At 40.6% G+C, this 26425-nt stretch overlaps 12 protein-coding genes across 16 annotated transcripts; 5 read left to right on the top strand and 7 right to left on the bottom strand.

Annotated features, from left to right (window-relative positions):
* Positions 1-149: 149 nt before the first annotated feature.
* Positions 150-950, top strand: LOC117780392 (cytidine deaminase). Its single transcript, XM_034616904.1, has 2 exons — positions 150-410; positions 466-950. The coding sequence occupies exons 1-2, from the start codon at positions 170-172 to the stop codon at positions 900-902; spliced, it is 678 nt and encodes a 225-aa protein (XP_034472795.1). The 5' UTR covers positions 150-169; the 3' UTR covers positions 903-950.
* A 45-nt stretch (positions 951-995) lies between these two features.
* Positions 996-2393, bottom strand: LOC117780391. Its single transcript, XM_034616903.1, has 2 exons — positions 2061-2393; positions 996-1686 (listed from the first exon to the last, which is right to left on the bottom strand). The coding sequence occupies exons 1-2, from the start codon at positions 2277-2279 to the stop codon at positions 1027-1029; spliced, it is 879 nt and encodes a 292-aa protein (XP_034472794.1). The 5' UTR covers positions 2280-2393; the 3' UTR covers positions 996-1026.
* A 102-nt stretch (positions 2394-2495) lies between these two features.
* Positions 2496-5287, bottom strand: LOC117780390 (sorting nexin-32). 2 transcript variants are annotated; one of them, XM_034616901.1, is made up of 8 exons: positions 5176-5287; positions 4651-5004; positions 4467-4588; positions 3968-4412; positions 3718-3900; positions 3278-3295; positions 2945-3054; positions 2496-2887 (listed from the first exon to the last, which is right to left on the bottom strand). In XM_034616901.1, exons 1-8 carry the CDS (start codon positions 5179-5181, stop codon positions 2794-2796), a joined length of 1332 nt encoding a protein of 443 aa, XP_034472792.1. In that variant the 5' UTR covers positions 5182-5287; the 3' UTR covers positions 2496-2793. The 2 variants fall into 2 exon arrangements, with proteins under 2 accessions (XP_034472792.1, XP_034472793.1); XM_034616902.1 differs by lacking the exon at positions 3278-3295.
* A 1723-nt stretch (positions 5288-7010) lies between these two features.
* On the top strand, positions 7011-8837 carry LOC117780148 (GDP-mannose 4,6 dehydratase). Its single transcript, XM_034616571.1, has 3 exons — positions 7011-7362; positions 7503-7938; positions 7998-8837. The coding sequence occupies exons 1-3, from the start codon at positions 7204-7206 to the stop codon at positions 8576-8578; spliced, it is 1176 nt and encodes a 391-aa protein (XP_034472462.1). The 5' UTR covers positions 7011-7203; the 3' UTR covers positions 8579-8837.
* Positions 8838-8845: 8 nt separating this feature from the next.
* LOC117780149 (39S ribosomal protein L28, mitochondrial) lies at positions 8846-10198 on the bottom strand. Its single transcript, XM_034616572.1, has 3 exons — positions 9979-10198; positions 9078-9892; positions 8846-9009 (listed from the first exon to the last, which is right to left on the bottom strand). The coding sequence occupies exons 1-3, from the start codon at positions 9997-9999 to the stop codon at positions 8943-8945; spliced, it is 903 nt and encodes a 300-aa protein (XP_034472463.1). The 5' UTR covers positions 10000-10198; the 3' UTR covers positions 8846-8942.
* A 238-nt stretch (positions 10199-10436) lies between these two features.
* Positions 10437-11186, top strand: LOC117780156 (DAZ-associated protein 2). The gene is made up of 3 exons (XM_034616579.1): positions 10437-10548; positions 10605-10669; positions 10727-11186. The coding sequence occupies exons 1-3, from the start codon at positions 10530-10532 to the stop codon at positions 11087-11089; spliced, it is 447 nt and encodes a 148-aa protein (XP_034472470.1). The 5' UTR covers positions 10437-10529; the 3' UTR covers positions 11090-11186.
* LOC117780155 (eukaryotic translation initiation factor 3 subunit I) lies at positions 11177-12626 on the bottom strand. Its single transcript, XM_034616577.1, has 3 exons — positions 12490-12626; positions 11806-12295; positions 11177-11746 (listed from the first exon to the last, which is right to left on the bottom strand). Exons 1-3 carry the CDS (start codon positions 12490-12492, stop codon positions 11259-11261), a joined length of 981 nt encoding a protein of 326 aa, XP_034472468.1. The 5' UTR covers positions 12493-12626; the 3' UTR covers positions 11177-11258.
* A 430-nt stretch (positions 12627-13056) lies between these two features.
* Positions 13057-14034, bottom strand: LOC117780181 (protein SCO1 homolog, mitochondrial). The gene is made up of 2 exons (XM_034616606.1): positions 13497-14034; positions 13057-13440 (listed from the first exon to the last, which is right to left on the bottom strand). The coding sequence occupies exons 1-2, from the start codon at positions 13942-13944 to the stop codon at positions 13079-13081; spliced, it is 810 nt and encodes a 269-aa protein (XP_034472497.1). The 5' UTR covers positions 13945-14034; the 3' UTR covers positions 13057-13078.
* An 801-nt stretch (positions 14035-14835) lies between these two features.
* On the top strand, positions 14836-16019 carry LOC117781540 (DNA-directed RNA polymerases I and III subunit RPAC1). The gene is made up of 2 exons (XM_034618309.1): positions 14836-15067; positions 15123-16019. Exons 1-2 carry the CDS (start codon positions 14931-14933, stop codon positions 15985-15987), a joined length of 1002 nt encoding a protein of 333 aa, XP_034474200.1. The 5' UTR covers positions 14836-14930; the 3' UTR covers positions 15988-16019.
* On the bottom strand, positions 15969-17060 carry LOC117781541. Of its 2 annotated transcripts, none has more exons than XM_034618312.1 (3): positions 16638-17060; positions 16210-16560; positions 15969-16152 (listed from the first exon to the last, which is right to left on the bottom strand). In XM_034618312.1, exons 1-3 carry the CDS (start codon positions 16890-16892, stop codon positions 16057-16059), a joined length of 702 nt encoding a protein of 233 aa, XP_034474203.1. In that variant the 5' UTR covers positions 16893-17060; the 3' UTR covers positions 15969-16056. The 2 variants fall into 2 exon arrangements, with proteins under 2 accessions (XP_034474203.1, XP_034474202.1); XM_034618311.1 differs by having other exon boundaries at positions 16210-16581; positions 16638-17058.
* Positions 17061-17404: 344 nt separating this feature from the next.
* Positions 17405-19194, top strand: LOC117779912 (U2 small nuclear ribonucleoprotein auxiliary factor 35 kDa subunit-related protein 2). 3 transcript variants are annotated; one of them, XM_034616256.1, is made up of 5 exons: positions 17405-17471; positions 17570-18388; positions 18449-18552; positions 18689-18845; positions 18910-19194. In XM_034616256.1, exons 1-5 carry the CDS (start codon positions 17452-17454, stop codon positions 19175-19177), a joined length of 1368 nt encoding a protein of 455 aa, XP_034472147.1. In that variant the 5' UTR covers positions 17405-17451; the 3' UTR covers positions 19178-19194. The 3 variants fall into 3 exon arrangements, with proteins under 3 accessions (XP_034472147.1, XP_034472148.1, XP_034472149.1); XM_034616257.1 differs by lacking the exon at positions 18910-19194 and having other exon boundaries at positions 18449-18577; positions 18718-18845; XM_034616258.1 differs by lacking the exon at positions 18910-19194 and having other exon boundaries at positions 18449-18577; positions 18726-18845.
* A 3-nt stretch (positions 19195-19197) lies between these two features.
* LOC117779913 lies at positions 19198-25851 on the bottom strand. The gene is made up of 3 exons (XM_034616259.1): positions 25704-25851; positions 23018-23156; positions 19198-20186 (listed from the first exon to the last, which is right to left on the bottom strand). The coding sequence occupies exons 2-3, from the start codon at positions 23154-23156 to the stop codon at positions 19624-19626; spliced, it is 702 nt and encodes a 233-aa protein (XP_034472150.1). The 5' UTR covers positions 25704-25851; the 3' UTR covers positions 19198-19623.
* Between the last annotated feature and the right edge of the window lie 574 nt (positions 25852-26425).

Here is a 26425-nt window from a genome sequence, read left to right on the forward strand (position 1 = left end):
ATAAATCTTGATTATGAAAAATATGATACGACATGACGCCTCAGTAGGCGAATGTTTTGATGTCAATAAAATTAGTTTAGGGATTACCAATTTTAACCTGGACTTATTAAAAAAATTTTAGACCAACGAACGTAATAGAAGGAAAAAATTTTTTAGTAAATTTGGAAAAATGTTACAAAAGCGAAAGGAATTAAAAAACTGCATGAAATGCCTTGATGAGCTCCATAAAGAGATCTCCAAGCGCAAGACCCATAAAAAGTTGATGATGTACATGGAGAAGCTCAATAAACTGCAAAGTGAGGTGGATAAACGTCAAGGTCCGCAAGACGGACGATTTCCGATCAGGGAATCGCTCAAGCTGCCGCATCCTATTAAATTACCCGAGTACACCATTCGATTCGCCGATCTGGGTAAATTACGAGAAATTTAAAGCATTATTTAATCTAAAGATAATCCCGAGTTTAGATAATTGTGGCCGGGAACTGGTTGAAGATGCTCTAAATGCCCGTTGTAATGCCTACGCGCCGTATAGTAAATTTAAGGTTGGTGCCGCTTTTCGCACTAAATGTGGGCGAGTCTTCACCGGATGCAACATTGAGAACGTTGCCTTCACTCCTGGATGCTGCGCCGAGCGAACGGCCTTGGGAAAGGGCATCAGCGAGGGTTTCAGATGCTACAATGCAGGCGCTGTGGTGGCATTTCATGAATCCGGTTACAGCACACCATGCGGCGTATGTCGACAGTTTATACACGAGTTCGCCAAGTCGGATATACCCATCTACATTGCCCAGGCTCCGGAGTTGAGCACGAAACTGCCAGCGTTCGAAGATGACGATGAGGTGTTGGTCACATCTATCTATAATCTGTTACCACATAGCTTTTCGGTATTTAGTGATAAATAATGTGCAATCTTTGAATAATTGTTTAATATATGCCTCTAATTACTAAAACAATTGTACCAGTCTGTTTAAAATAAATAGCACACTTTTGTTCAATTTGAATTGCTAGTCCTTAATCTTTAAACTTCTAAACATATTTAATAACTGGTTGTCCAGATCCATAGACGTCATATTCGCTGAGGGTGGCAAAGGGTGTCACAGGCTCATGGATTAAAAGAGGCTTCACATCGGTCGTATTATATTCGATGTATTCCTTGTTAAGCTTGGGATCGAGGTAGTTCGCTTGTACCTCAGTCACGAGACCAGTATGTGGAACACGTTTGATCTGACACTGATATTCCAAGCGACGCTTGGTGCACTCCGCAGCCGATGATTCATCGCACATGATTTCGTCCGGCTCACGAGCAATAGGCACGACAGCAGGTGAATGCTGAGACCAGTTCCAAAAAGTAATGTTGTCGTGGACCGCAACGCTTGCTTGGAGATCTTGCGGCGACATGTGCACATAGGATAGATTGTATGTAGTGGCTCCCGGATCCAGATACTTGGTATAACCGACCTTTGAGCGATCTATCACAAGTTTGGTTGCCTCAACCGGTGTGGGCATTTGTATGGGCAGCGGATCAGCTTCAAATGGCAGCTCCGTGTACGTATACGTGTCCTGACTAACGCTGGTCATTGGCTTGATCTTACGCTTCACAAAACGCAGGTTGCCCTCCTCGAAGCGCTTCATAAACTGAGTCTTCATGTTAAGCGAGGGATTTCTTAAAATATGCGGATCACAGTACTGCGAAGATGTTTAAAACAAATTATTATCGCTAACGGATAAATTGATAGCATTTATGAAAGGCCAATAAAGAAAGGGAAAATACATAAACAATAAATATAAAAATCCAAAAGCTTTGAAAACCATTTAAAAACTTTAATATCTTTTAACAGTTAAATATGTAAATAATTTGTAAGAAGTTGCTAATAACTTATTTTCCTTTTAAATTACATGCAACAGTATTGGGGAACAAAAACTACTTGTAAGCCATAAATTAAGTGTTTTTTAATTAAATAAACGAATAAAACATAAATAACAATTAATGGAGTGATTAATGTCACTCCTCTAAGAAAAGCTAAAAAGAATAATCCACTAAAATTAAAACTATTGCTTACCTTCCATGTATAGTTGTCAGCAACTTCAGAGAGCTGTTTATCGTGCATCAACTTATCGCGGACATAGATTCCCTTATTGGTACACTCAACTGGAGCACTAAGTTTGTTGCCCAGTCGTGTGTCCGTAATGTGACGATGTCCTCGATAGGTTGATGTACGCCAATCCGGCACTCTTGGACCAGCCGGCATCTTGGCATCAAAGCAACCAAACTCATCCATGATTTCAACAAATTAAATCCAAGAATCTTTTAATAAAATATATACGAATAAATAATAGCAACGAAAATTTCAAAGAATCTACACGGTTGATATGGAAATAATTTGGAGCGTTGCTTGTTGCTGGTTGTCCTGGCTACGAGCTATGAATTCCAAGCAATAAACAAATAGCAATAACAACAGGGACGAGTCCAAATTTGTTGACAGTGTTCGATCTGGTTGTTGTATATAGTTTAATATATTTAGAATTCAATACTTGTACATTAGTAAAGTTGATAAAGGAATGCTCGTTATACAATATATAAAAGCGATCTGTTTCACAAACAAAATCATATTCGGTAATCTGCATGCATATATAAATACAATGCGATAGCTCTTAGTGTTATACATATATATGTAGATAGTAATGATAATAAAACTGTTTTGCTTAGCAATAACCAATTGATTTACTCCAAGGGGGTTTGGCTAAAATGGTGTGTAAACAAGGTGCAGGCGATAATCCAAAGTCATCCTATACTTAGGCAATTTCCTTAAGGGCCAACAGGGATTGACGCAAATAGTCGTATTGGTTTTTCGCATGCTTGATCTCCAGTTCCGATAACTCAACGAGACTGTAAGTGTGCAATTTAATTAGTATATAATTTAGAACATGAACGTAAAACATGAACCTCTTTTTGAAAGCAGCCACACGTCGATTACGAAAGCCAATAAGCTCCTCCTTGCCGCAGGCGGACATCGATTCAAACTTCTCACAAGCTTCCGCTTGGGCAGTTTCAGCCTGCATAGAAAAACGAAATATATATTAGCAGATGATTCTGATAAAGTTGGTACATAGCAAAAGGCATGCTAAAAATTATTTAAATATAAAAGTGATGTGCACAATAACATGCGGCAATTGCAACGCGTATATAACTACTAGTATTTGATTTGTGTCTAGATTTTGGATTAGAATTACGAGACACTAATGTGACCAATTGATGTTAACGATAAATGCCAAATACCTCTTGCACCTCCAAAGGCTGCAGCGGAAGACACAACAACCACACGCACAGGGACACGAAGTAAGAGAAATGCGAGAGAAAGAGCAGTGTGAAGTGATGAATTCGTTGAATTTGAATGCAAAATTTAAACAAAAACTAAATTTAAATACATCATTTGTTAAACCATCACATTTGTTACTCATTGGGTTGGTATTAATAAAAGGTAATAAAGGTTTTCGGCAAGCCGAAGATTTGATATCCTAGCAGACGATAACTTACTTCTTTAAGTAAATTCTGTAAAAGAAATAAGCGGACAGATTGAGATTAATAATTAATGGCTTAAAACAGTTATTAAAGTATTGTCTGCGAAGACATTATATCAGAATTGCTGCCAAGCACCGTGAGCGTAAGGGAATTGAAAATTGAAATGTTAATTGCTGCCACTCTCGAATAATCTTTACCGCATGTACATCTTTATTCTTAGACCGAGCCTTCTCCAAATTCCGATTGGCCGTCTCATATGCCGCCAGACAGCGTAGACGGCGAATCAACAGCGCCTTGGCTGCATCACTATCACGCTGATAATAGCGTAGGGTATCGCCCAACTTCAGATCCTGATCGCTGGCAACACGTGTTTCCAGATTCTGTTAAAAAACATTACATACTTGTATAACATCAAATTATTAATATATATGCAACCGATTAACTTACCTTTATGCGCTCGAATACCTCTGCAGCCTTGGCTACAAAGGTCTCAACATTACCCTTTTCGGTTGTGGAAAGCTGTGTTAAGGCATTCGATATATTTTGATGTGAATCGCCCACATCCTTGTGACGCTGTGTCATTTTCTCAGTACGAGAAGCTGCCTCACGCAAATGTCCATGGTACTCGGTAAGGAACTGCAATTCATTCTCAAAGAAATCATTGACATCGCGAACTGTTGCGCTCAAAAGTATTTCATCTGTGGTCTTTCCCAGCGATTTGACGAATCCCCCAAAGATGGCCATCTTCTTGCGCGGCTTGGCACACAGATCCTGATCGTATTCCAAAAACACCTTCAAATGATTATCCACGCGAAATACCGGATGACTGGCCAGACGTCGCAAGAACACCTCGTGCATGGCAACCGTTTTTTTGAACGTGGCAAGATACTCACTATAAGAAAATTGATTTTTATGTGAAGCGTGTAAAGAAATGTATTTTACTTACGCTTCCAATTCAGATTTCATTTTCTTAAACTCCTCTTTGGTCATGTTACCCTCGCCCTCTCCCAGGCGCTGAAGTTTTTCACGCGATGCATCAAAGTCCGGTCGTGGCGGACAGGGCGGAATCTACCATAAATTGATGTGCTTCTTTATCTTTAACCATGTCAAAGTATTAACTGTGCACTTACAATGTAGCCCGCATAGTCTTCGTTCTCTTCAATGCGATCGTGCAGCCAAACAAACTCTTCATGCTGACGTACCACGTTGTTATCCTTCTTTGCAAATCCAGGCAACGTTGTGCGCGTATGCACAGTGAACTTGACTTTTTCCTTCTCGCTCAATGCATCCGAGATCTCAACATGCAATGCATTCTCGCCCAGCACAGCAGGTGTCGCTGGAGCCGATGAAGAGCTATCCGGTGAAGTTGCCGTCCCGCTGCCGTTTGTTGTTGTCGGCGCCAATGGATTGGGTGATGATATTTCCATTGTACCGCCATTGTTGGCCAAGGGACTATTTAATATGTTTGACTCATCCGTGCCGTCCTGTTTGCAAGCAATGCAATAAAAATTATCATTTATTCTAATTACGCCCATTTAACTGATAAGCAGCTCTTTGTGTACGCCTAGCTTTCTTAACTAGGTAGTAATCTGGTTGCAGTTAGTTGCAGTTTAACAAGTGCTTTTAAGCCAATTTACTACTTGTTTGTTACTTACCATCATTTTGTATTCTGCTTTTTAAAAACAATAATTTTAATTAAACAAATTAGTCCGTCTTGGTTTTGTGTATTTTAGTTAGTGCTGCCAGTTTTTTTTTCCAACGCATCCGGAAATGCTGCCAGCTTGTTTCAATAGTCATGTCGCATCAAAAAACGGGCTGGCAGGCTTGGTTCGCGGACTTCAGTTAATTTTCATATTGCGACAAATTTTGTGGACTTCCCTAACTTAAATTCTCGATTGTTGGCCAAATGGTTCGGTATAGGTAATCCGATTAAAAGCAAATTTTTTAGATGATGTCAAAGATTTTGAATTTTTATATAATCTTCTAGATTAAATCTACTGTTTATTTTCATTTTTTTAATCAGTTTTATTGTCCTAAATTTTTGAGGGGCGATCGTTAAAATGAATTAGTATGTGCGACTTAAAATGAGCTTTGGTTTTAAACGCCTTCGGGCAGTGGTCGCATTCGTATGGGCGTTCGCCAGAATGAAACACTCTGTGCCTCTTTAATTCGACTCTGGTTTTAAATGCCTGTGGGACTTCTCACAACTGTAGGGGCGTTCGTCGGAACGAAACACCGAATGCTGCTTTAACTCGTAATTCGTTTTAAACTTCTTCGGGCAGTGCTCACATTTGTAAGGGCGGTCGTCAGAATGAATCCTTGTATGCGACTTAAATTTGAATTTGGTATTAAACACTTTCGGGCAGTGCTCACACTTAAAGGGCTGTTCATCAGAATGAATCAATCTGTGCGTCCTTAAATCGTCTTTGCTTTTAAGCGTCTTCGGGCAGTGCTCACATTTGTAGGGACGATCGTCAGAATGAGTCACTGTGTGATTTTGTAAATCAACTCTGGTTTTAAACGCCTTCGGACACTCCTCACACTCGAAGGGTCGTTCGTCAAAATGTCGTTGCATGTGCTCTTTTAGAACTGTAACCTTTGCAAAGTTTTTGTTGCAGGTAGGACAGACATGAAGTATAGGTTCTACATGGCCTCGATTTATATGTCGGATTAAAAGAAACTCTTTGGTAAAGATTTTCGGGCAGTCGGAACACTTAAATTCCGATTTTGATCGACGGCTAGGCTTTGTTTCACATATTTTATCTTTGAAGTTTCCTTCACTGCCTTCATAGGAATCTTCCATGGTTATATTTGTTTCTTCTGTTGTTGAGCTTGCTTCACTGCCCTCGAAGTAATCTTCATTCTCCTTTCCATTTGTTTCTTCTGTTGAGTTTCCCCCAGTACACTCAAAGTTATTTTTGTCCACAGTGTCATCCTGCTCTCGTTTTATGCCTGAAGTACTTTCTATGAGGCCTGAGGCGAGCTCATTGATGTTTATCTTCTGTTGACATTCGTTCAGCAGTTCCCTAAAATATTTTTGGCTTTTCTCGCATCTGAGTTTGAATATAAACGCATTCTGGGCCGCCGTCTTGCAGAGTCCACATATGTTTTGAGGCAGTGAGTCCGATTCCCTGATTTCACAGTTGGTACAATGTTCCAGCAATGTTCCAACAATCAGGAGTGGCTCATTATCTGCCCGCTCGCGGTCAGCAAATATACTTTCCAGTGAGGTGCAGCTCTTTGTGCAAAAGCGGCATACTTCGTCCATTTCAAGCTTTGTTTTTGTTTTCGGTCTGTTTGAGAATTGATGTAACCGAGGGTTGCCCATCCAGTAAATATTTACAGTCCGGCTCGATTTTTATTACCCAAAAAAATGGTAAGTTGGCAGCAGTGGCTGTGTCGTCAATGTGAACGCTTTTCACAAGTGGTCACACTTACATGGTTCATAAAAGTTAAGAGGTAGTACCATTGAACCATTCCAGAGAGCGAATTTGTGACGTAGCTCTGTATGTTGCTGAAACACCAAGTTCTTTGCATTACCTTGTAAATAACATAGTTTTCATGCGGGTGGCAACTTTTCCCGCTACAGATAAAGAAAACTGTTTGTAATACGTTGGCATAAAAAACGCTACACGCCGATAAAAAGAGAAACAGAGGAAATACGCTAAGTTCAAGCAACTAACATGTCCACAAACAATGAGGCTACTGGAAGCAAACAAGCGCGCCTAGCCAACAATCATAACAGCAAGGATTTAAATGGAACTGCAGCCGGAGGCGGCGGCGAAGGCGATGTTAATAAAACTCGTAATAAGGTGGCGCTGATAACCGGCATAACGGGACAGGTGGGTGAAAATGTGTATGATCCTAATCTTTTGACTTAGTCATGGATGATTAATTGCCGCCTATTTGCCGAATCAGGCCGTTCGATGCTGTGCCCGCTTACGCTTACGTGTTATTTACAATTGTTTACGTTGCTTTTTAGGATGGTTCGTACCTGGCAGAGTTTCTGCTAAAGAAGGACTATGAGGTGCATGGGATTATAAGACGAGCCAGCACCTTCAATACTACACGCATTGAGCATTTATATGCCGATCCGAAGGCGCACAAAGGCGGACGCATGAAGTTGCATTATGGCGACATGACTGACAGCAGCAGCCTGGTTAAGATCATCAACATGGTCAAGCCCACAGAGATCTACAATTTAGCGGCTCAGTCGCATGTCAAGGTCTCCTTTGATCTAAGTGAATATACAGCTGAGGTTGATGCCGTTGGCACACTGCGCATCCTGGACGCAATTCGTACCTGTGGCATGGAGAAATCTGTGAAATTCTATCAGGCTTCAACGTCAGAATTGTACGGCAAGGTTGTGGAGACGCCACAGAACGAACAGACACCATTTTATCCACGTTCGCCTTATGGTGAGAATTCAGAGGAACCATTGCCAACATATTTATATCCAATTTGAATATATTTACAGCTTGTGCGAAGATGTACGGCTTCTGGATAGTCATCAATTATCGGGAGGCATACGACATGTTTGCCTGCAATGGCATACTCTTCAATCATGAAAGTCCCCGACGTGGCGAGAATTTTGTAACCCGTAAGATAACGCGATCCGTTGCAAAGATCCTGCTCAATCAGATGGAGTACTTTGAGCTGGGCAATTTGGATTCAAAACGTGACTGGGGCCATGCCAGTGACTATGTGGAGGCCATGTGGATGATGCTGCAGCGTGAGGAGCCAGCGGATTATGTGATTGCCACCGGAGAGACGCATAGTGTACGGGAATTTGTGGAAGCCGCCTTTAAGCACATCGGTCGTGAGATCACCTGGAGTGGCAAGGGTGTGGAAGAGGTGGGCGTGGAACGCAACACCGATATTGTGCGCGTGCGCATTAATCCAAAGTATTTCCGGCCGACCGAAGTGGATCTGCTGCAAGGCGATGCCTCCAAGGCAAAGCGCGACCTGAACTGGACGCCAAAAGTTAGTTTCCTTGAGCTGGTCAGTGACATGATGAACGCCGACATTGAGCTGATGAAAAAGAATCCCATTGCATAGTTGCATAGATGCAACTCGACGTGAAATTATTTGGCACAAAGCTCTAGCATAACGTGCAGAGTTTTATTTATACAATATGCATATAGATATATAGTGTTTAAGTGTGTAACTGAGACGGGATTTGCAATCATTCCTTTTTCTACTTTACTGTGGATGTCTGTCTGTCTGTGTGTGCTGTTTCCTTAAATGTTATTTGTAGTTTTTACCAAATGTAACGAGTATACACATGCAATAAATCATTACTAAAATAAATCAAAAAGATACAAGTTTAACGTTAATTTGGGTAATCTGGAGAGACATCCATTTGCTTTATTCTTTTTAGTTCAACATATAACCAGTAGCAGCTGACCCAAAGCGTCGGACTCTACGTTTCCTTTTTGCCAAATGGATTGATTTTGGACAACCAACTAGACGATGATGGCGAGGATTCACTGAAAGCAAAAAAAAATACACTGTGAATGGGATCTAACAATTTGTGGTGATGTCAACTGATACTTACAGTTTAGTCAATGCCTCAATATCCGAGTCTTTGTGCTCGGCACTTGGCTGTGCATCCTTCGTCTCAATTTTGCCCGCTTCGGCAATGCCAGCCTCACGCAACTGATTGATCAATTTACTGCGAAACTCCACTTTGTGCGGCAACACCTGTTCTGCGGCACGAAGTTGATTCTGCAGCTTGCGAATGGCTTCAAGATAGGTGTGGCCATACCAGTCAATCTCTTCAGTTGTGTATGATTCCAGATAGGGGCTGTATTCCTTAAGCACTTGCCCCTGATGCTGCGGTTCCGCTGCCAATGCGGGGCATCCTTGTTGTAGGGCTTTGAGCACCTCACGCTTCAGTTTCAAAGCCAATGCTGAACGCAAATCACATGCCAAGTTCTTAAGCAGATAGTGATCAAAGCCACGGCACTCGTGGATTTGCTCAAGCGTGCGCTCCGTCACCACCACGGACATGTACTCATTCAGCACTTGACTGTGCACCACCGAGCGTTTCAACGTTGGCACCCAAAAATGCGGTACACGACGTTTTGTCTGTTGTCGCTTCTGGAATCCCTTAATGACTGCCTCGCCACCCCAAATGCCTTGATGCGATTCAGGTGTATCAATTAGCGGCAATGGTATATTTTGAACTGGTTTGATGGCATGCGTCACCTCGTCCCGTTCCCACTCGCTCTCCTTGGGTATGTAGTGGACCGCTGCTGGCTTCGTCAGTTTCCATTCGCGCCAAAACTTCTTATAGGCATCGGGCAGTTGCGCTCCAAGACCCTTTTCGAAGCGGCTGGGCCGCTTAAAGCCGTTTAGAAGCTTTACGCCCTGTGAACGAGATACATTTTAGCCAAAAAGCAAAAGCTATTGCGTCACAAAAAACGCGGACTGTTGAAAACAAATGTATTACTAACCTGCGGAGTAGCGTGGGCCATTCTCTATGATGCAACCAGTATGTTGACAAACGTTTTTCTACGAATTAATTTATTAACTGTCTCTTTTCAAATTGTTTTCTTTTTATAAATTTTTGTTTCGGCCAGGCTAACAACGGTGCGCTCTTGTCTTCCTTCTCGTTTGACAAACAGCTGATCCCGTATTTTGCTTCAAGTTTGACTCACTCACGTTGCCATCTGGCAGTAATTTAATTTGAACGCTGCCAGACCTTTGAATTTCGTAATAAATAATAGTACATCACCCCTCGGTGAAAGAAGGTTTAAATTTCATTCGAAATCAAAAATAAGAAATTTGACAAATTTCTTACAAAAATTCTGCAAAAGTTTTAAAAATGTAGAAAAGACCCAAGTTGATCGTTTTTCGATAAAGAGGCTAAAATGTAAAATGATCTAGATCCACTTTCAAAATTGGCAGACTGTCAAATTAACTGTAACCTTTATCTGAAAGGTGGCAACGTCTTTCGCATAACTATCTATTATTCTACAAATTTTATTGAAGTAAAAACAAAGAAATGTCCAGGCCAAATGCAGGTAAGAAATATCTTTGCACAAGAATTACTGAAACATCTACAAGCCTCTTTGTATAGAGAAAAGCGTCGAGGGCGCTAGCGTGCCACCTTACACATTTCAATATGACAACAATGCCTCCATGGTTCGTATAACTTGAAGCTTTGAGCTTTGCTCTTATCATTTACATTTTTTTGCGCAGCGAGCTCCGCCTCCATCATATGAGCAGAGCCAACAGCAACGACCCAATTATGGACAGCTTCCAGATGGGCCTGGGATGCAAATGCACATTCCTCGAAATCAGTATTACGGGATGACGCATCATCAGCAGTTGCCTGCTTTGCATCAAGGTGCTGGCTATGGTTTAGTTGGACCCAGCACCTCATCGGGGGCAGCTGCGTCGCGTGTGTTGAACGTGGATTCGCGGGCCGAGTTGCGTACCACATCGTCGGGAGCTGTACTCATACCACCACCGCCTCCCGGATGTTTGCCAACTCCGGCACAATTGGCGGCGATGCAGGGACAACCTGTCGTCTTGCAGCAAAAGAAACGTTCGTTTTTCTAGACCGATGAAGTTACCGCAACATGCAATTACTCGAATGCCTCTTAATTATTATATGCTTTTCAAATTTAAATTAATAAACATATATTATTCGTCTCGTTCTCGCGTATATTTGAAAATTTTCTATGCACATGAACATTTGTGAAACTACAAACTAATCGAGCAAACGCAACTACTCGAAAATGTTTTCAAAGTATGTACTATCAAATGTCTGGACACGCACGAAACCATCTTCACCACCGGAGGCGTAACTCTTGCCATCCGGATGGAAGGCCAAACTGTTGATGGGGCCAAAGTGACCCTTGAGACGCGCGAACTCTTCCTCGTAGATCAAATGGAAGAAGCGGGAATCAAATTTGCCAGCCTTGGTTGACGTTGTGGTCACCTCCATAGCATCCTGACCGCCGCCAAGCACCACATGATCCAATATGGGACTGATGGCTGCCGAGTTCACAGGTCTTTCCGTTTTGTAAGTCTTCAGGCACATCAGAGACTCGGAATCAAACAGTTTAGCTGTGGTGTCCTTCGAGGCAGTCACAAACATGGTTCCATCACTGCTCAGTTGCAAGTCATTGATGCCAGCAGTGTGATCCGTGCCAGAATCAACAACCTTTTGACCCTTGCGAATATCCCAAATGGCAATGTTGCCATTGTCATGACCTATAATTATGGTAGTATAATTAGATTGGGCATTTACCCAATTTGTGATGTCAACTTGCCAGTAATGATTGTCTCATCCAGAGGTCCCCACTGCATCGACGTGATCTTGGACTCAACCATGGGTATGCGCAGAGTGGGCTCTTGTTCCGAAAGGGTTGAATCCGCATTACGCACATCAATGATGAACAGCTCACAGTTCTGACCCATAGCCTTGTCGGTGGAGTAAGCTGCCTGGTTGCCAGAGAAACTGAAGGTGCTCGTACGCACTGAGGATTTGGTGGGAATGGAGGCAATCACACTGCCGTACTCCACATCCCAGAGCTTGGTGGTCATGTCACCGGCGCCAGTGATCAGCTTTCTGCTCTCCCAGTCCACATCCAAGCACCAAACGGCTCCCTGATGTCCATCATAGGTTCCCAGACGTTCTCCGTTCAGCGAGTACCAAACATTGGGCTTCTGATCCTTGGAGCTGGAGAAGAGCAGGTCACCCTCGCGATTGTACTTGATTTGCGTTATGGAACGCTCGTGGCCTTGTAGCATCAACGGACGCTGAAAATACGAATATTGTTATTCTCAATTTAATGCAAAAATTCAGCAGGTATTTCACTGCGGCGCCTTTTTAGGTTATGTTGTTGACTGAATCACAAGAGTGGCCTCTGCTGTCGAAACAATGCACAGAATAAACACAATCAACAGCACATGTTTTAAAAGCCAATCCGAACGATTTTGATTTTTACACACACCATTTTGTAGTTAATTATATATTTATTGCGAGAAAACAAAACAATTTCTGCAACATCCACGCCAGCACAAACGTCAAAAAGAGCGAGCGAAATAAAACAAGCGGGGCTGTTATTTACAAAAAGAGCTCTGCCAACTTGATACGAAATATAATTTGAATTTAGGTTTCATTGTTCATTTAGTTCAATTAATGAGCTGATCAGCTAGCGATGAATAGTTCATTCAGTATGACCGGAACATATCTGAAAATGAGCGGCGGACAATTTTAATATGATTCAAAATTATTTAAAATAAAGGTGTTGATTTTAATGAGTCTATGAAGATCGTTAAATAAATTGGATTTAAAAAAATATCAAAAATTTTACAAATTATTATAATTATTCTGCAATAATTTTCAAAATTCTAGCTTCAAATTTAACCAAATGAAATCTATAGTTAGTAATAAGTAATAACTCGGAGCTTTCTTGAGAAAAATCAAATTTTCAACAATCTAAAAATGTATTTATTTTAAAAATGACATTTTGAATGAAAAAAAAAACTAACAATACGGATAAAGTAGGCTAGTTCTAAGAAATAACCAGAAGAAGAATCTTAAGAAAACCAGCCCTTTTTGTTCAACGAATTCCACTTTGCAATGTTGACCAAAATTGAAGCCACACACTGATCCTTGTCTCGACTTTGACCGTAATAGTCAACAAATTCACCATCGGGATTCACTAGATACATGATAATTGTGTGATCGACTATATAATCATTGTCCTCATCGCGCGGTCCAGCGCTGAAGTATACTCGAAATGCTTTGCACACTTTACGAATCTGGTCCACGGTGCCCGTCAGTCCAAGCAGTTTTGGCGAGAACTCCTTAACGTATTTTCCCACCACCTCCTTTGAGTCGCGCTCCGGATCGACGGTTATAAATATAGGCTGAACAGCTGGCGTCTGTGGTGATTTTTCTACAAGGTGATTCATATTAAATGGTTTCTCATTTATTGATTCTATTTATACGCACCAACTTCGTCGACAACTAATGCCATCTTTTCCAATTCGTCTGGACAAATGTCGGGACAATGAGTAAAGCCAAAATATATGAGGAGCCATTTTCCCAAAAACTCTTCAGACTTTCGGATCTGACCTTCAGCATCCACTAAATCCCAGCGTCCGCCAATGGCTGCCTTGCCCAACTGACGCTTGCGTTCTTTTAAAAGAGCCTCATCTTTCTCACTCTTCACATACATCATAAATCCCAGTCCTCCAGCGCCCATAACGCCAATTACAGCCAAACTCTTCCATGATATTGGTCCCTTTCCTTTTGTGGGATCTTTTCCTGCTGCTGCTGCCAAGTTACGTTGATGTTGCAGCTTTTGTGCAAATGTCTGTGATTGCAAATGAGTTCGGCTGCTTGATTGCGTCCAACGCCTGCAGTTGCCCAAAAACAAACGTTGTAATGCACGCGACATATTAAGACTTCTTTTAAAAAACTTTTACGTAAAAGTTGCTGCTGGAGGATAAATTTCGCCGGTCAACTAAGCTAGTTGACAGTGTTGCACTGTTGCCAACTTAGCTATTTTATAGCTAGATCTGGATATTTTCAGAATGCGTTTGCTAGAAAAATTTCAAAATTGCTATTACCTGGAAATCTGAATATTTTAAATTTATATTTAGCTAAGTTTTGCTTTTAATATTTTTAATAAAACTGTGGAAAACTGTGCAAAGATGCTTTCCAGACAGAAACAGCTGTTGTGTCCCCTAAAAACTTGCCAGCACTGGTGAGAAAGATTGCCACCCGGTGCAAAGGCTGTCACCCTACAAAATTTCCCGATCTGTCAACTTGATCTAATTTAATCTGTGGGTGACGAGATGAACTTCAAACCTTCATAAAATTGTTTTCCTTAAATTAAACTATTTTCGAATTTTAAATTTTCATCAAACTATTAATCTATTTCAAAGTTATTTCATTTTGAAATTTACATTCATCCACATTTAAAGGCGTTCTAATTAATATTTTAGCTATTTATCATCGCAATTTCAGTTATTTTTCGAAGGCTTTTCATCCAGAAACAGTTATTTATTTCTCAAAAAACGGCTGTTCTGGCTGCATGCGATGCTGCCAACTTGATCGAATCATTGTTGTTGCAGTGATTTTGTGACTTTGGTCTGTTAATTTATCTAATGCTGTAAAAACTATTTAAATATATTATTTATTAATATAAATTAATTAAAAAGCGCTTTAGCACTATCCTTCATATTGATTTGTATAGTTTTTCGTAAAAGATTTGTGCTACAACTGTGAGTACGCGTATTGTCAGTCACAGTGACCAAGTCACTGGTACCCGGTACTGGGCGCATTTCCATTTGTTTTGACAACAACCACGTGCGGCATCGAATTGGAAGAATTTAGTTTTGATTAAATTATTATAATTTGCTTAGCTAAACATATATCACAATGTCTGGTAGTAAAAATCAGCCGTTGCTTTACCTGGAGGAATACAGGGTCAAGCAGGATCCACAGGATTATGGGCTGGCCGATGAAGTCTTTAATATGGGTGCTTTTAAGAGCAAGCTGCAAGTGGTCATTGTCAGGTGAGATTGCTTCAGTGTAGTGCCATTAAGTTCACTAAAAATATTTTGTTTGTAGGAATGATGAGGAGCACGGATTAGAATTCGATCTAATAGGCGTTTATCCAGCGATAGCAAATGCCTTTCGACGCTTGATGTTGAGCGAGGTGCCAAGCATGGCCATTGAAAAGGTGTACATCTACAACAACACCTCGATCATACAGGATGAGGTGCTGGCCCATCGCATGGGACTGCTGCCGTTGAAAGCCGATCCCCGGCTCTTTGCCTATCGCACAGAAGAAAGCACAGAGCAGGGCACCGAACAAGACACGCTCGAGTTTGAACTAAAAGTGAAATGCACGCGTCGCAAGGATGCCAGCAAGGATCAGTCCAACTTTGATGACATATACAAGAACCACAAGGTGTATTCGGGCCATCTGAAGTGGCTGCCAAAGGGAAAGCAAGGACAAATCTACAGCGAGAGCAGCGTGGGTTGCATACATGATGACATACTAATTGCTCAATTGCGACCAGGTCACGAACTAGATCTACGCCTCACAGCTGTTAAGGGCATTGGCAAGGACCATGCCAAGTTCTCACCTGTAGCAACCGCTTACTATCGTCTGCTACCCCAAATTATCCTAAACAGAGAAGTGTCTGGCAAGGATGCTTATCTGCTGCAGAGCTGTTTCTCCCCAGGAGTCATTGGTATTGATGAGAACGATTGCGCGTATGTCAAAGATGCTCGCTACGACAGTTGCAGCCGGAATGTTTATCGTTATCCGCATCTAGCCGATGCTGTCACTATGGCCCGTGTACGAGATCACTATATATTCAATGTGGAATCTGTAGGCGCTCTTAAACCCGAGGTGATATTCCTGGAAGCCATCAAAGTGTTAAAGAAAAAGTGTCGCGCCTTTATCGATGAAATTGAAGCGGAATAAATAAATTTATTTCACACTATTAATTATGCCAACATACAATTTGATAATAGACTTATGGTAGAATACAAATTAAAAATTGCGTTTAGCTTTACGTTTCAGAATTTTAAGTCGAAATTCTGTCAATACTACTTGCAGGCGCTCCTGGCAAAGCAACGCATCCTCAAGCTGAAATGAAATGTATGCTTGAAAAATACTCATGTTGAAAACAATCATTACAATTACCTCCATGTGATTTAGTTGAAGTGAAACACTCTTGCCAAATAGATCGAATTCATTAATGATGTTCTCTTCCGTTGTATTGTCATCGTGATAATCATCATATTTACACTCCTGATACGGTTCATGCCTATCATCCGTCTCAGCTTCTTCATCGTTCATCTCGTGCAAGTACTGTGGCTCCATATCGTCACTGCCTAATAAGTCTTCCAGTAGGGAATCGTTAGAGCAAGTGTCGGGGTCCATTGGTTCCAAAATTTGATCCACCTTTTCCGCCTTGATACGCTTTATTATTTTTGGTTTTGGTTTTCCATTTCTAACAACCTTTTGCGCTTTTGCACCGCCCCTTGAAAAAGGCTCCGATTTGATCACTGTGTCCTAATCGAAATATATTTAACTGTTGGCACTGGCATTTGTTGTTGCAGTTCGCTTACCTTTTGTCCAAATGGGTAATTCTTGATTGCCTTCTGGTGCTTGGCTGTGTTGTGATGCTGCTTAATGGATGCCAGTCGTGCCAAAACATTGGCATCGCATACTTTGCAGTGCGCCGAACAGCCGTCTGCACTTCGGCATAACCAAGATGCAAACGATGGGAATTTTTCCCAATCTTCACGATATTTTTGGTGGTACAGCCTGCGTACTTTGCCAACAGATAGTCTCTTTGGTTGACTTACCATTGGGGTTTCCATTGTTGCGGGTTACAGGTTTTGTCACAACTAAGTTGTATTTTTAATCAAGTGTTTTTGTTTTGAATAAATAGCGCCAAATTGTCCAATTTATGTGTATTTTATTTGGTAATTCTTCTAGTATTTACATAAAAAATAGACCAAAACATGAAACTGACAGTGTGACCGTGTACGATAAATGCAACAATATCCAGAAATGTTATATAAAAACGCGCTAAAATACCAAAAATACTACGTTTTGACATATAGTCGAAGGTCGCTAACTGAATATAATAAAAGTAGGTAATTATGTTAACAGCTTAACATTTATGTTAAGTTACGTGGAATTATTAAGCGTCAGAAATTTAAAAAATCGAGAAAATTCTAACAAAAAATCTGCAAAAATTAAAAAAAATCTAGCTGAAAAATAAAAATTGTTTTTAAATAGAAAGAAAATTTCCTAATAACTGAAATGTACCTGCTTTTTAGGTAAATAAAATCGAGCCAGATCAGAAATTTTTTACTGGATGGGCAACCTTCGGCGAAGAAACATAACAGACGCGACGCGACCGACGTAAACATCATGTTAACACCTGGCAAAAGGTAAGATTGTATTATTTATTTCCATTTCTGAATTGCAATAATAAAAATAATTCTGGGCATATTGATTTATAAACTGAGAATACCTTTTTCAATAACAGAGTTTGGCGGAAGCTGCTAAAAAAACAACAAAGAAAACGCAGACGACAGAAATATGCACGAGAGAGGGATAAAGAGGAGGCACTTGAGCAGGGCATCAAGGAGACAGATCCTGAGTATCAAGCATGGGTAAAACAGCAAGAGGAACTAGAGGAATTTCAGCGACTGGCAGCCGAGCGGGTTCAACAGGATGGGGAGGAGGAGTGGCTGCGTCGAGAGGCATTGGCACAACGTCAGTTCCAGCTGGACAGGGCTAAACTTCGGCAGCAAGAGGCTGAAGTGGAGCGACTACGAGCACAGCAGGCCAAAGAGTTGGAGGCATTGCAGCAGGAGCAGCGTTTACGGCGGGAGCACAAGGAAAGACTGGCTGAGGAGGCTGCAGCCGAATTCGAGGCAATGATGCAACGGATGCACGAATACATGGAAGACACAGGAAATCGAACACCGCCAAGTGAGCTGCGTCGTGTGGTTGACACCCATCCCGAAGAGCGTCTATGCGAGTTCTTCACACGCACCAATTGCTGCCGCTACGGTCATGCTTGCACCTTCAATCATAAGCGTCCTATGCTAGCTAAAATCATACTTATTCGTCACTTCTTCACACATCCGCTTCTGCAGGGTAAAGATACGAGCACAGAGTATGCCAATGGCGACGAGCACTTGCAGCTGACTGATCGAGATTTGCGGGCCGACTATGATGAGTTCTTTAAGGATGTGGTCGGCGAACTGGAGAAATTTGGCAAAATTATCAATTTTCGTGCGGTACGCAATACGTTGCCCCATCTCCGTGGTCACGTTTTTGTGGAGTACGCGCAGGAACGGTGTGTGTGGATAAACGTCGCAAATGCTTTCAACTATTCTAACCTTGTGATTAATTTTAGCTTTGCCCTGAAAGCCTTTATTAATCTGCAGGGTCGATATTATGCCTCTAAGCGACTGAATGTGGAGTTCTCCAATTTAAACGGATGGCGCGGTGCTATTTGCGGTACGTGAACCGCAGATCGAGAGCTGTATCCTTTGCAAAACAACAACATTTACAGAAACTTATATCAATTGATTTATACCATACATCTAATTTTTAAGCATTTGTATCTATTACCAAAACTTGTTGCTTTTTCAAGGTTTGTCCTTAACACGCAAATGTCCTAAGGGTTACAGCTGTGGCTACCTCCACTTGTTTCGCAATCCAAATAATCTGTTTAATGGCAACTTGGAGACTTACTCCACGCCAAGTACGGCCCGATTCCACAGTAACACACCTAGATCTCAGACGCCTAGGTAAGTGCAAAGAATCTTGGCTAACTTCTGGTTTAAAATACATTATCCATATCCTCGCCTGCAGCTGGAACGACATTGGGGAGGAATCACGCAACTGGCGTTGGTCAGAGAGTCCCGAGCCAGAAGTGAACAGTTCTGAACCGAGGAGCACAAGCTCACATCGCTGCAGAGACTCTAGATCGAGATCTAAGCAAGATGAGGAACACAGATCCCATTCTAGTCGGGACTCCAGATCAAATCACACTCGTAGTAGATCCAGATCAAGCCATGAACGTAGTTATAAGCGCGATAAAAATCGGTCGCGAGATCGTTATCATCATAAAATAAAATAAGTTGTTTAAAATTTAAATAATTTTTTTTTATGGATTTTTACATTTTATTAAATCTCTTTGTTTTGGGCGGCAATAGAATTGTGCTGAAGAGATTTCAAGAGCAGGGCGAAATTCCAGTGAATACTAGTACTTAACAATTTTAGATTTGTTTATATAAATACGATTCGTGTGTGTTTTGTAGTCGAAAAGTTTACAACGTGTAAAGTTTCGTGGCAGTTTAGAAAGAATAGAATTTTTTAAATTTTGGAATTCGGCATTTTCTGGAGTATGCCTAGTGGTGGTGTATAGGTGGTAAGATCGGGGGAATTATATAAATTCTAAAGTCTATTTGTCTTGCATTCGTCGTACACATTAAACAAAATTATACAAAAACTCATTTAGGGAGTATTATAATAAAGTAGTTTTAAAATTACACAAACAATACGAAGCATTACATCTTCTGAAACTTATAGACGAATGCCGGGATTTGTGGCCGCCACATAGCGGAGCAGCTCCTCATTATCCTCGCAGATGACGGGCTTCTCGTGATAGCAGGCAACATCGTGCCATGCGATGCCATCGTTGTAGACATTGTTCAGCACCGACAGACACTGTTCCTTGGTCTGGTTGATGTCGTACTCGGCGTTGTCGGGCTGTGGGCGCTTCTTGTGACCGGTCTGCGACCAGGGATTGTAGCCCCAACCCTGTGGAATGCGGTTGGTGGCCTGGATCTTCTCGCGGGTTGCGGACCAGAACCAACCATAAACATGCTTGGGCTCCAGATCGGGACGGTTCTCACAGCCAGCGAAATCGCAAATGCGACCAGCTGTCCAGATGTAGGGCACATCATTTTGCTGGATCACACGGAAGATCAGATTGTTCTTCTCTTGGGTCTCCAAGGCGACCAGATCCATGCAGTATTCGCGGCACAGATTACGACCATCCAACCAGTCGACCTTCCTGTTGGCAAGAGCCGGCACGTGGGTGCTTAGGAACATGTTTTTGCCGCGATAGGAGAACTCCTTTGGGCCTGCAAAATGTCCAAAGATGCAAAAGTTCAGTTAGTGAATTGGATAGATACATATGTGTATTTAGTAATAGGTGTGCCAACTCTCGAGTTCAATGCGATGAATGACTTGTGTGTGTGTGTGTGCCTCATGATTGGCAAAACATGACACGGATGCTTACACAACTTCCCCCACTATTTGTTGCGCAATCTGTGCAACAATTTATGCAGCTTGCTGCTGTTTGGCTCCTCTCGATGCCTATGCCGTATCGTCTGCTGCTTTCCTTTGTCTGTGTGTCAAAAGGTTTTCCATTTGCCAAACAAAAAATTTGTAAAGCCAACAATGGAATTCCCCCGGCTACACAAACGTCAAGCCAAGATACTTATGTGTCCCCCCCACACCCACACTCACTCCTACTCTTCGGCAAACAAACGAAACTTGTTTCACATCGTTGGCTATACGAGTTGCTGTCGGCCGCTTAGTGCTGCTAGAATTTCAAGAGCTAAAATAGCTAATTCGGTCAAAAAATTTTGAATTCGGCAATTATATTTTTGTATCTTTTGTCCAAAATGTCGATTAGCATTTGGATTAGGATTTAACTATTCAATCTGTTGAATATTTATTTCATTAAAATATTGCACTTAAAAAACTGAACATTCCACATGAAACCCGTTAAGTTTGGCAAAGCTATGAGTTGTGAAAAATTTAATTTTTCAACAAATATAATAATTTAACAGTCAAACACTGACAATATTAACATTTCGAGGGAAATCGATTGAGTTGTTTTCGGGAAGTTTATACGTTTTTCAAAAATTTTTAAATTTTCCAACTTTAAATAATGCATCAAGTAAAAGATCAAAAATATACAAACATACAATTGATTTTCTTAAGTACATTGAAGTTATCTGGCAGTTCAAAACAGTAGTCTATTTATTTTTTAAATAGTTCGAATTCATGTTCAAATTTTGTAGCTCTTGCAATTGCTAAATCTAGCTACTTAAAAGCTAAAATGGCAACACTGTTGCTGCTTGCCACCGTCGCGGCTACTGCAGTGCAACAGCGTCCATTTGATTAGCTACTTGTGCCGCGGCCGCGGCCGAGTGTTGTGTGCCTTCGTTTTTGTTTTGGTTTTTTGATTTTTTCTTAACACGCCCGCCTGTGCCACGCCTCTTGTTGCCACTGCAAGCGGCGAGCGGCACGCGTCATTAGGCGCGCTTAAAGCGGCTATAAAGCTGCCATGTCAGTTTCTCAGTCACTTTTGCAATTGCTTTTGCCTGTTCATTCGTTCCTGCTCCCCTTCCCACCATCCCACCGTCGCACAGCATGTCAAATCAGCTTAAGTCTAACATAATGACCTTATTTGCCATTGTTTGCACATTATTATTATTTTTGCCGATGCTGCCTGCTGTCTTTCTGCCATCCGCCGACGTCGCGACGTCTGTCGTCTCTTGTCTACTGCAATTTCCTCACTTTGCGGATCAAGGCAATAAAACTGGGCGTCACATTAACGCGCATTAACCTCACTTTCTTTCGTTAAGTTTTCCTGACTGCAAAATAAAATCAAAATAAACCCAAGCAATTGCATCATTTGCTAGCAACTTCCCAAACTAGCTACATAAAAAAAACAAAAAATAACTGCAGATAAATATCTTAATAAGCTGCTTAAGCAGAATCTTAATCTTAGCTTTAGAAAATCAGTATTTTTTTTAAATAGAAATTAATAAGCAAGCGAACACAGATTGCATGCCTTAGAGTTGTTATTAAACAACGAGTCGCGTCAATAGCGGGTAATTAAGTTTGAATAGATAATTAGTTTATTTAACTAAAAGTTGTGCTTGTATAACTGGAAATGTCTAAAAGATGAAAGATCTAAGCCACAGAAACTGGCTATGCAACTTTGTGTGCCGTCACGTTGCGAAGTTAAAGTCGTTGTCCAAAAAAAATAAATAACTTGCATTTTCTATTCAAACGGGATGTACTCTGCTAATATGTATGTATGTGCGTGTATGCCTAATTAGTTATAGCTGCAATGTGTTCATTAGTATACCGGATATGCAGCGATGACGCTATTGTTTAAATTTGTACATAGGTGCTGCATTTTCGCAATCGCTTGTAGCATTTTGTTGCAAACGATGACTTGCAGTTGCTGTGTGTTTTATAATTGGTTAAAAGTGCAATAAAAGTGGCAACGCTATTTTAACAGTTTTTAGGAGGTTAAAGTTGTTTAAATTATAGAAAAGTACCAAGAATACATGTTTTTCGTAGTGATTTGAGTGCATTTAATTATTTACTTTTTTTTTGATGTTTTAATTTTACTCTTTTCTTCATATAACCTTTTTTAAGCTAGCTATTTTTAACGGTCAAATCCTGTCAACGGTGAAACTAACGGTTAAGAATGCATGCAAGCCTTAACTAGGTGGCAACGCAGGAGGGTTGCCTGATTAGACAGTTAAAGAATGAATGCAAAGCAAAGAAAGTGCGTGGGTGACAAAATGCAAAAAAAAGACAACACAACAAACGCAGCGATCACGTCAGCGACCTTCAGCCGCCCCCGATCTGCACTTAGGCAATGTAACACGAGTGTATCGCAATTAAATATATCAAAGTTTTATGTATTGTGTTGTGGTTGTTTTAACACCCACACGTCGCATTGCCAAATGATTTCAAGTGCAAACTTGGCAAACCGTTGGATGCGCACCACTATTCCTATTTGATATTCTCCTATCGTTTCTTACTTTTACTTTTAGTCACACGGTTGCCAACCACAGGTACAACCGTTGTCTCATCCGCTTAAGGTATTCAAGTATTTACATATCAACTTATTTATGGTTAAATTGGGGTGGGGAATACTTACGGCTGGCGCACTTGGCGGGCACGGGCAGGGAGAGGAAGCGGCCCGGCTTGGTCGCTGTGGTTGTTGTGGTTCTGCCCTTTTGTGCATCGGCACAGGCCGCCACCAGGCAGAAAGTCGCTAATGCCAAAGTGACTTTCATCTGTAATACAAAAATGAAAAAAGAAAGTGAAATTATTAGATTGAAATTTTGGCAAAAAAAATATTTTAATTTAATTTTATTTTTTATGTTTATTTTTTTTGCAGGCATACATATGTATGTAACGTACGTGTATTATATCTTCTTGATCAGGAAGACGGTCAAAAATCAACCTGACTGAAATTGGTTATAATTGGACTACCAAATCATATACTATAGCTGACATAGGAGCCAATGTTTCAAAATCAACATTTAGCTTGAACAACTTTTTTGATTAATAAAAAATGGAATATAAATTGCTCATTCTAGTTAAGTAATTCATACACAGTGCGTAAAATTGGTAATATATGTGTGTGTGTGTGCGTGTATATTTATCGAAGATGTAACTTGGTGCGCGTGGTTTTTATGTCAAGGATGCTTTGCTGTCAAGCAACCGGTTGCCCGAGGCGTTTCAAGTCACAGCAGCGGCCACTGACACACTGCCTCAGTGACGACAGCAGCAGCAACAACAATATCGACCACAACAACAACGACGACACTTGAAACTTCATTTTTATTGTAGCTTAGCGTCGGCAACGTGATCAGCATCAGCATCAGCATGAACGCCAACATCGGGCAACGGAATCGGGCATCGTCACATTATTCATAAATAAAAATTCATTTAGCATCTGCTGCAAACATGTTGATTACACCACACCATAGCAGACTTGGCCAAGCCAAGCGAATCCGAACTGGCCAAGCTGACCTTAACTGGTTTTATTGACTTTTTCGCTTTGGCTGGCTAGAACCTTCCACGTCTTTAGCATATCGATTAAAGCACCCGCCGCTTCTTCCTTATGAATACAAGTATCGAGTCTCGATGCTAATGCAATGCCATCAATCAAAGCTCAATGTCTGGTTGGTTCAGTTCAACAAACAAAAAAAAGGAAAATAAATTTGAAATTTCGCATGTTAATTTGATTTCATTGCTGTGGTGATCTTTATCGCCAACGTATTTATGAGTTGCCCCCACAGACACAAAGATAGAGACAGACAGACAGACAGACAGCTATGGAATTGGATTTGGCAACATAAATCATTAATGGATCGGTTAATGGTTCAAGCGTTGCCCGAAGCTGTCCAAAGCTTATCAGCATTTGGAAATTGAAAACAGTTTCATGCATAATGAAAATTTGATTTGATTTCAAAGTTGCGCTATCGATTATTAATTCGATTTTCGACAAAGTCCAAACTCGACGCTTTGAGCTTTAAAGTGAAAAGTTCAAATAAGCTCACGCCTGTTTGCCCCCTTGAAGGCAGTTGGGAAACTTGCATGCATATTTGTGTGTGTAAATGTTATTATTTGTTATTTAAAGTTGCGTTTTGTAATTTGTCCATCGGCGCTTTTTGTTTGCCGTTTATAGTTATTTGTTGTTTCGTCGGCTCATGAATGTTAATCAATATCAATCAGTCGACAAACTGATGATGCATTTCATTATAGCCAGCCATGTATCAACATATATATCTATTCATAATTGTATGCGCCCTTTTGTGTCATATTTATGCATACCAGGTCGACATACATTTTATTTCTTTTGTTTTCATGGCTTTTTATACCCAAAAGTATAATAGTTTTGTGTAGTTGTAGGTAACAGATTGAAAGCCTATAAAGTGTATCTATTCGGGATTAGTACCCATAAAAGACTCAAGTCATTGATAGATTCAGCAATGTCAAACTTGATATGTATAGTATATAGTTAATTTTTAATAAAATTTAGGATGATAATACATAGTGTGGATGTAACCTTGATATTTAATGTGCTTTTATTTTAAAATACTCTTCATCTAAACTGAAAGTTTCATTACAATCGAATAACAAACAAAAAATTTATTTAAGAAACTGCATTCCAATGGAAGCTGAGTATCACGTAGTCGTGCACTCGACTAGATTTCGTTTGCTTTTTTTTTTTAATAATTTATGGACGAAATTTTAAGTGTGTTGGAAGTTTTATGTTGCAAGTTGCGCAAAGTTGAAGTGCTTTTTTTTGGTTGTACATTCCAGCAGTTTGTAGAGGGTTTAAAAAAGCAGAAGAGGAAGATTAAAAGATTAAGAAAAGTTTCGATTTTTGTGAAACAATAGGTTAAGTCAACGAACTTTAACTGTAAAGTCAGCATTCCTAAAAGAACTTTAGTTGGGGCAACGAACTGGTCTTGCTTATGATTTTATTGGTTGGCCACAAAAAAAATTGAACTACGAACTTGATTCACGAATCAAGACTTGAGTTCTATGAGAATATTGGAATAACAAACAAAAGACTTAGGCAACGAACTTGCAAGAGCACACTAACGAATTTATATCACGTTTTAGATTCATTGCTTTTGTTTTTATTTAAGAATCCATATAAAATCCAATATTGTTGTCACATCCTTGAAGAAAGGAGCAGCACAGATCACTTTTGATATGATATTGATATTATCGTCAAGCTTAAATCACACTGAATGTCACTTGGACTTTAAGTCCTTCGATAGTCCACACAGAAATTACACTGAATATCCTTGAACGCGTCTTACCTTTGCTATATATTATAATAATCACCAACGATAACTTCACACCACGGTGCTGACAAACTGTTTCGTTCCCCTGTGGTCCAATTCAGACTCCGATGTTGCGTCGGAGACAAACCAGACGAGATGAGACCAGACGTAAATGTGAATAGCAACGAATGTTTAGGCAGCTGTTGTGCCGGCTTATATACGTTCCGATTGGCAAAATGGGCGGCTGCCACTCCCCAATATTAAATATACACATTCAATACACTCACGACACTAAAAGAGCGAGAGAGAGAGAGAGAGATAGAGAGAGAGTGCCAGCAAGAGAGCAAGCTTACAATTGGAGAGCATCGAAACTTGGGTCAAAGCTTAAGCTCTCGCGCTCTCAGCTGATCGACTTAATCTGAGTCTCTCTCTCTCTCTTTCTTTCTCGCACACTGATACACATCTCAAATCATAACTCAGTTAGTAGTAGAAACGATGTGCAACATTGTGGCCAAGTCGAAAAATACACTGTTCAAAATGGCGATTACAACTTAACTAAAATTTAATAAAGAGAAAATCTTTAATAAAAAATCCCCCTTATATAAAGCATAGTATGCGAAAATGAGTCACTGTGCAGAGTTATAGCAATAACAAGTACAATAACAATTGCCACAACTCAGAACATCTTTAAACAATGACCACTTTTGTCTATAAATATTTATAATGGCGAGACGATTTTATTTATTTACTTTGAATTT

The sequence above is a fragment of the Drosophila innubila genome (assembly GCF_004354385.1).
Source record: "Drosophila innubila isolate TH190305 chromosome 2L unlocalized genomic scaffold, UK_Dinn_1.0 4_B_2L, whole genome shotgun sequence".
Taxonomy (NCBI): Eukaryota; Metazoa; Arthropoda; class Insecta; order Diptera; family Drosophilidae; genus Drosophila; species Drosophila innubila.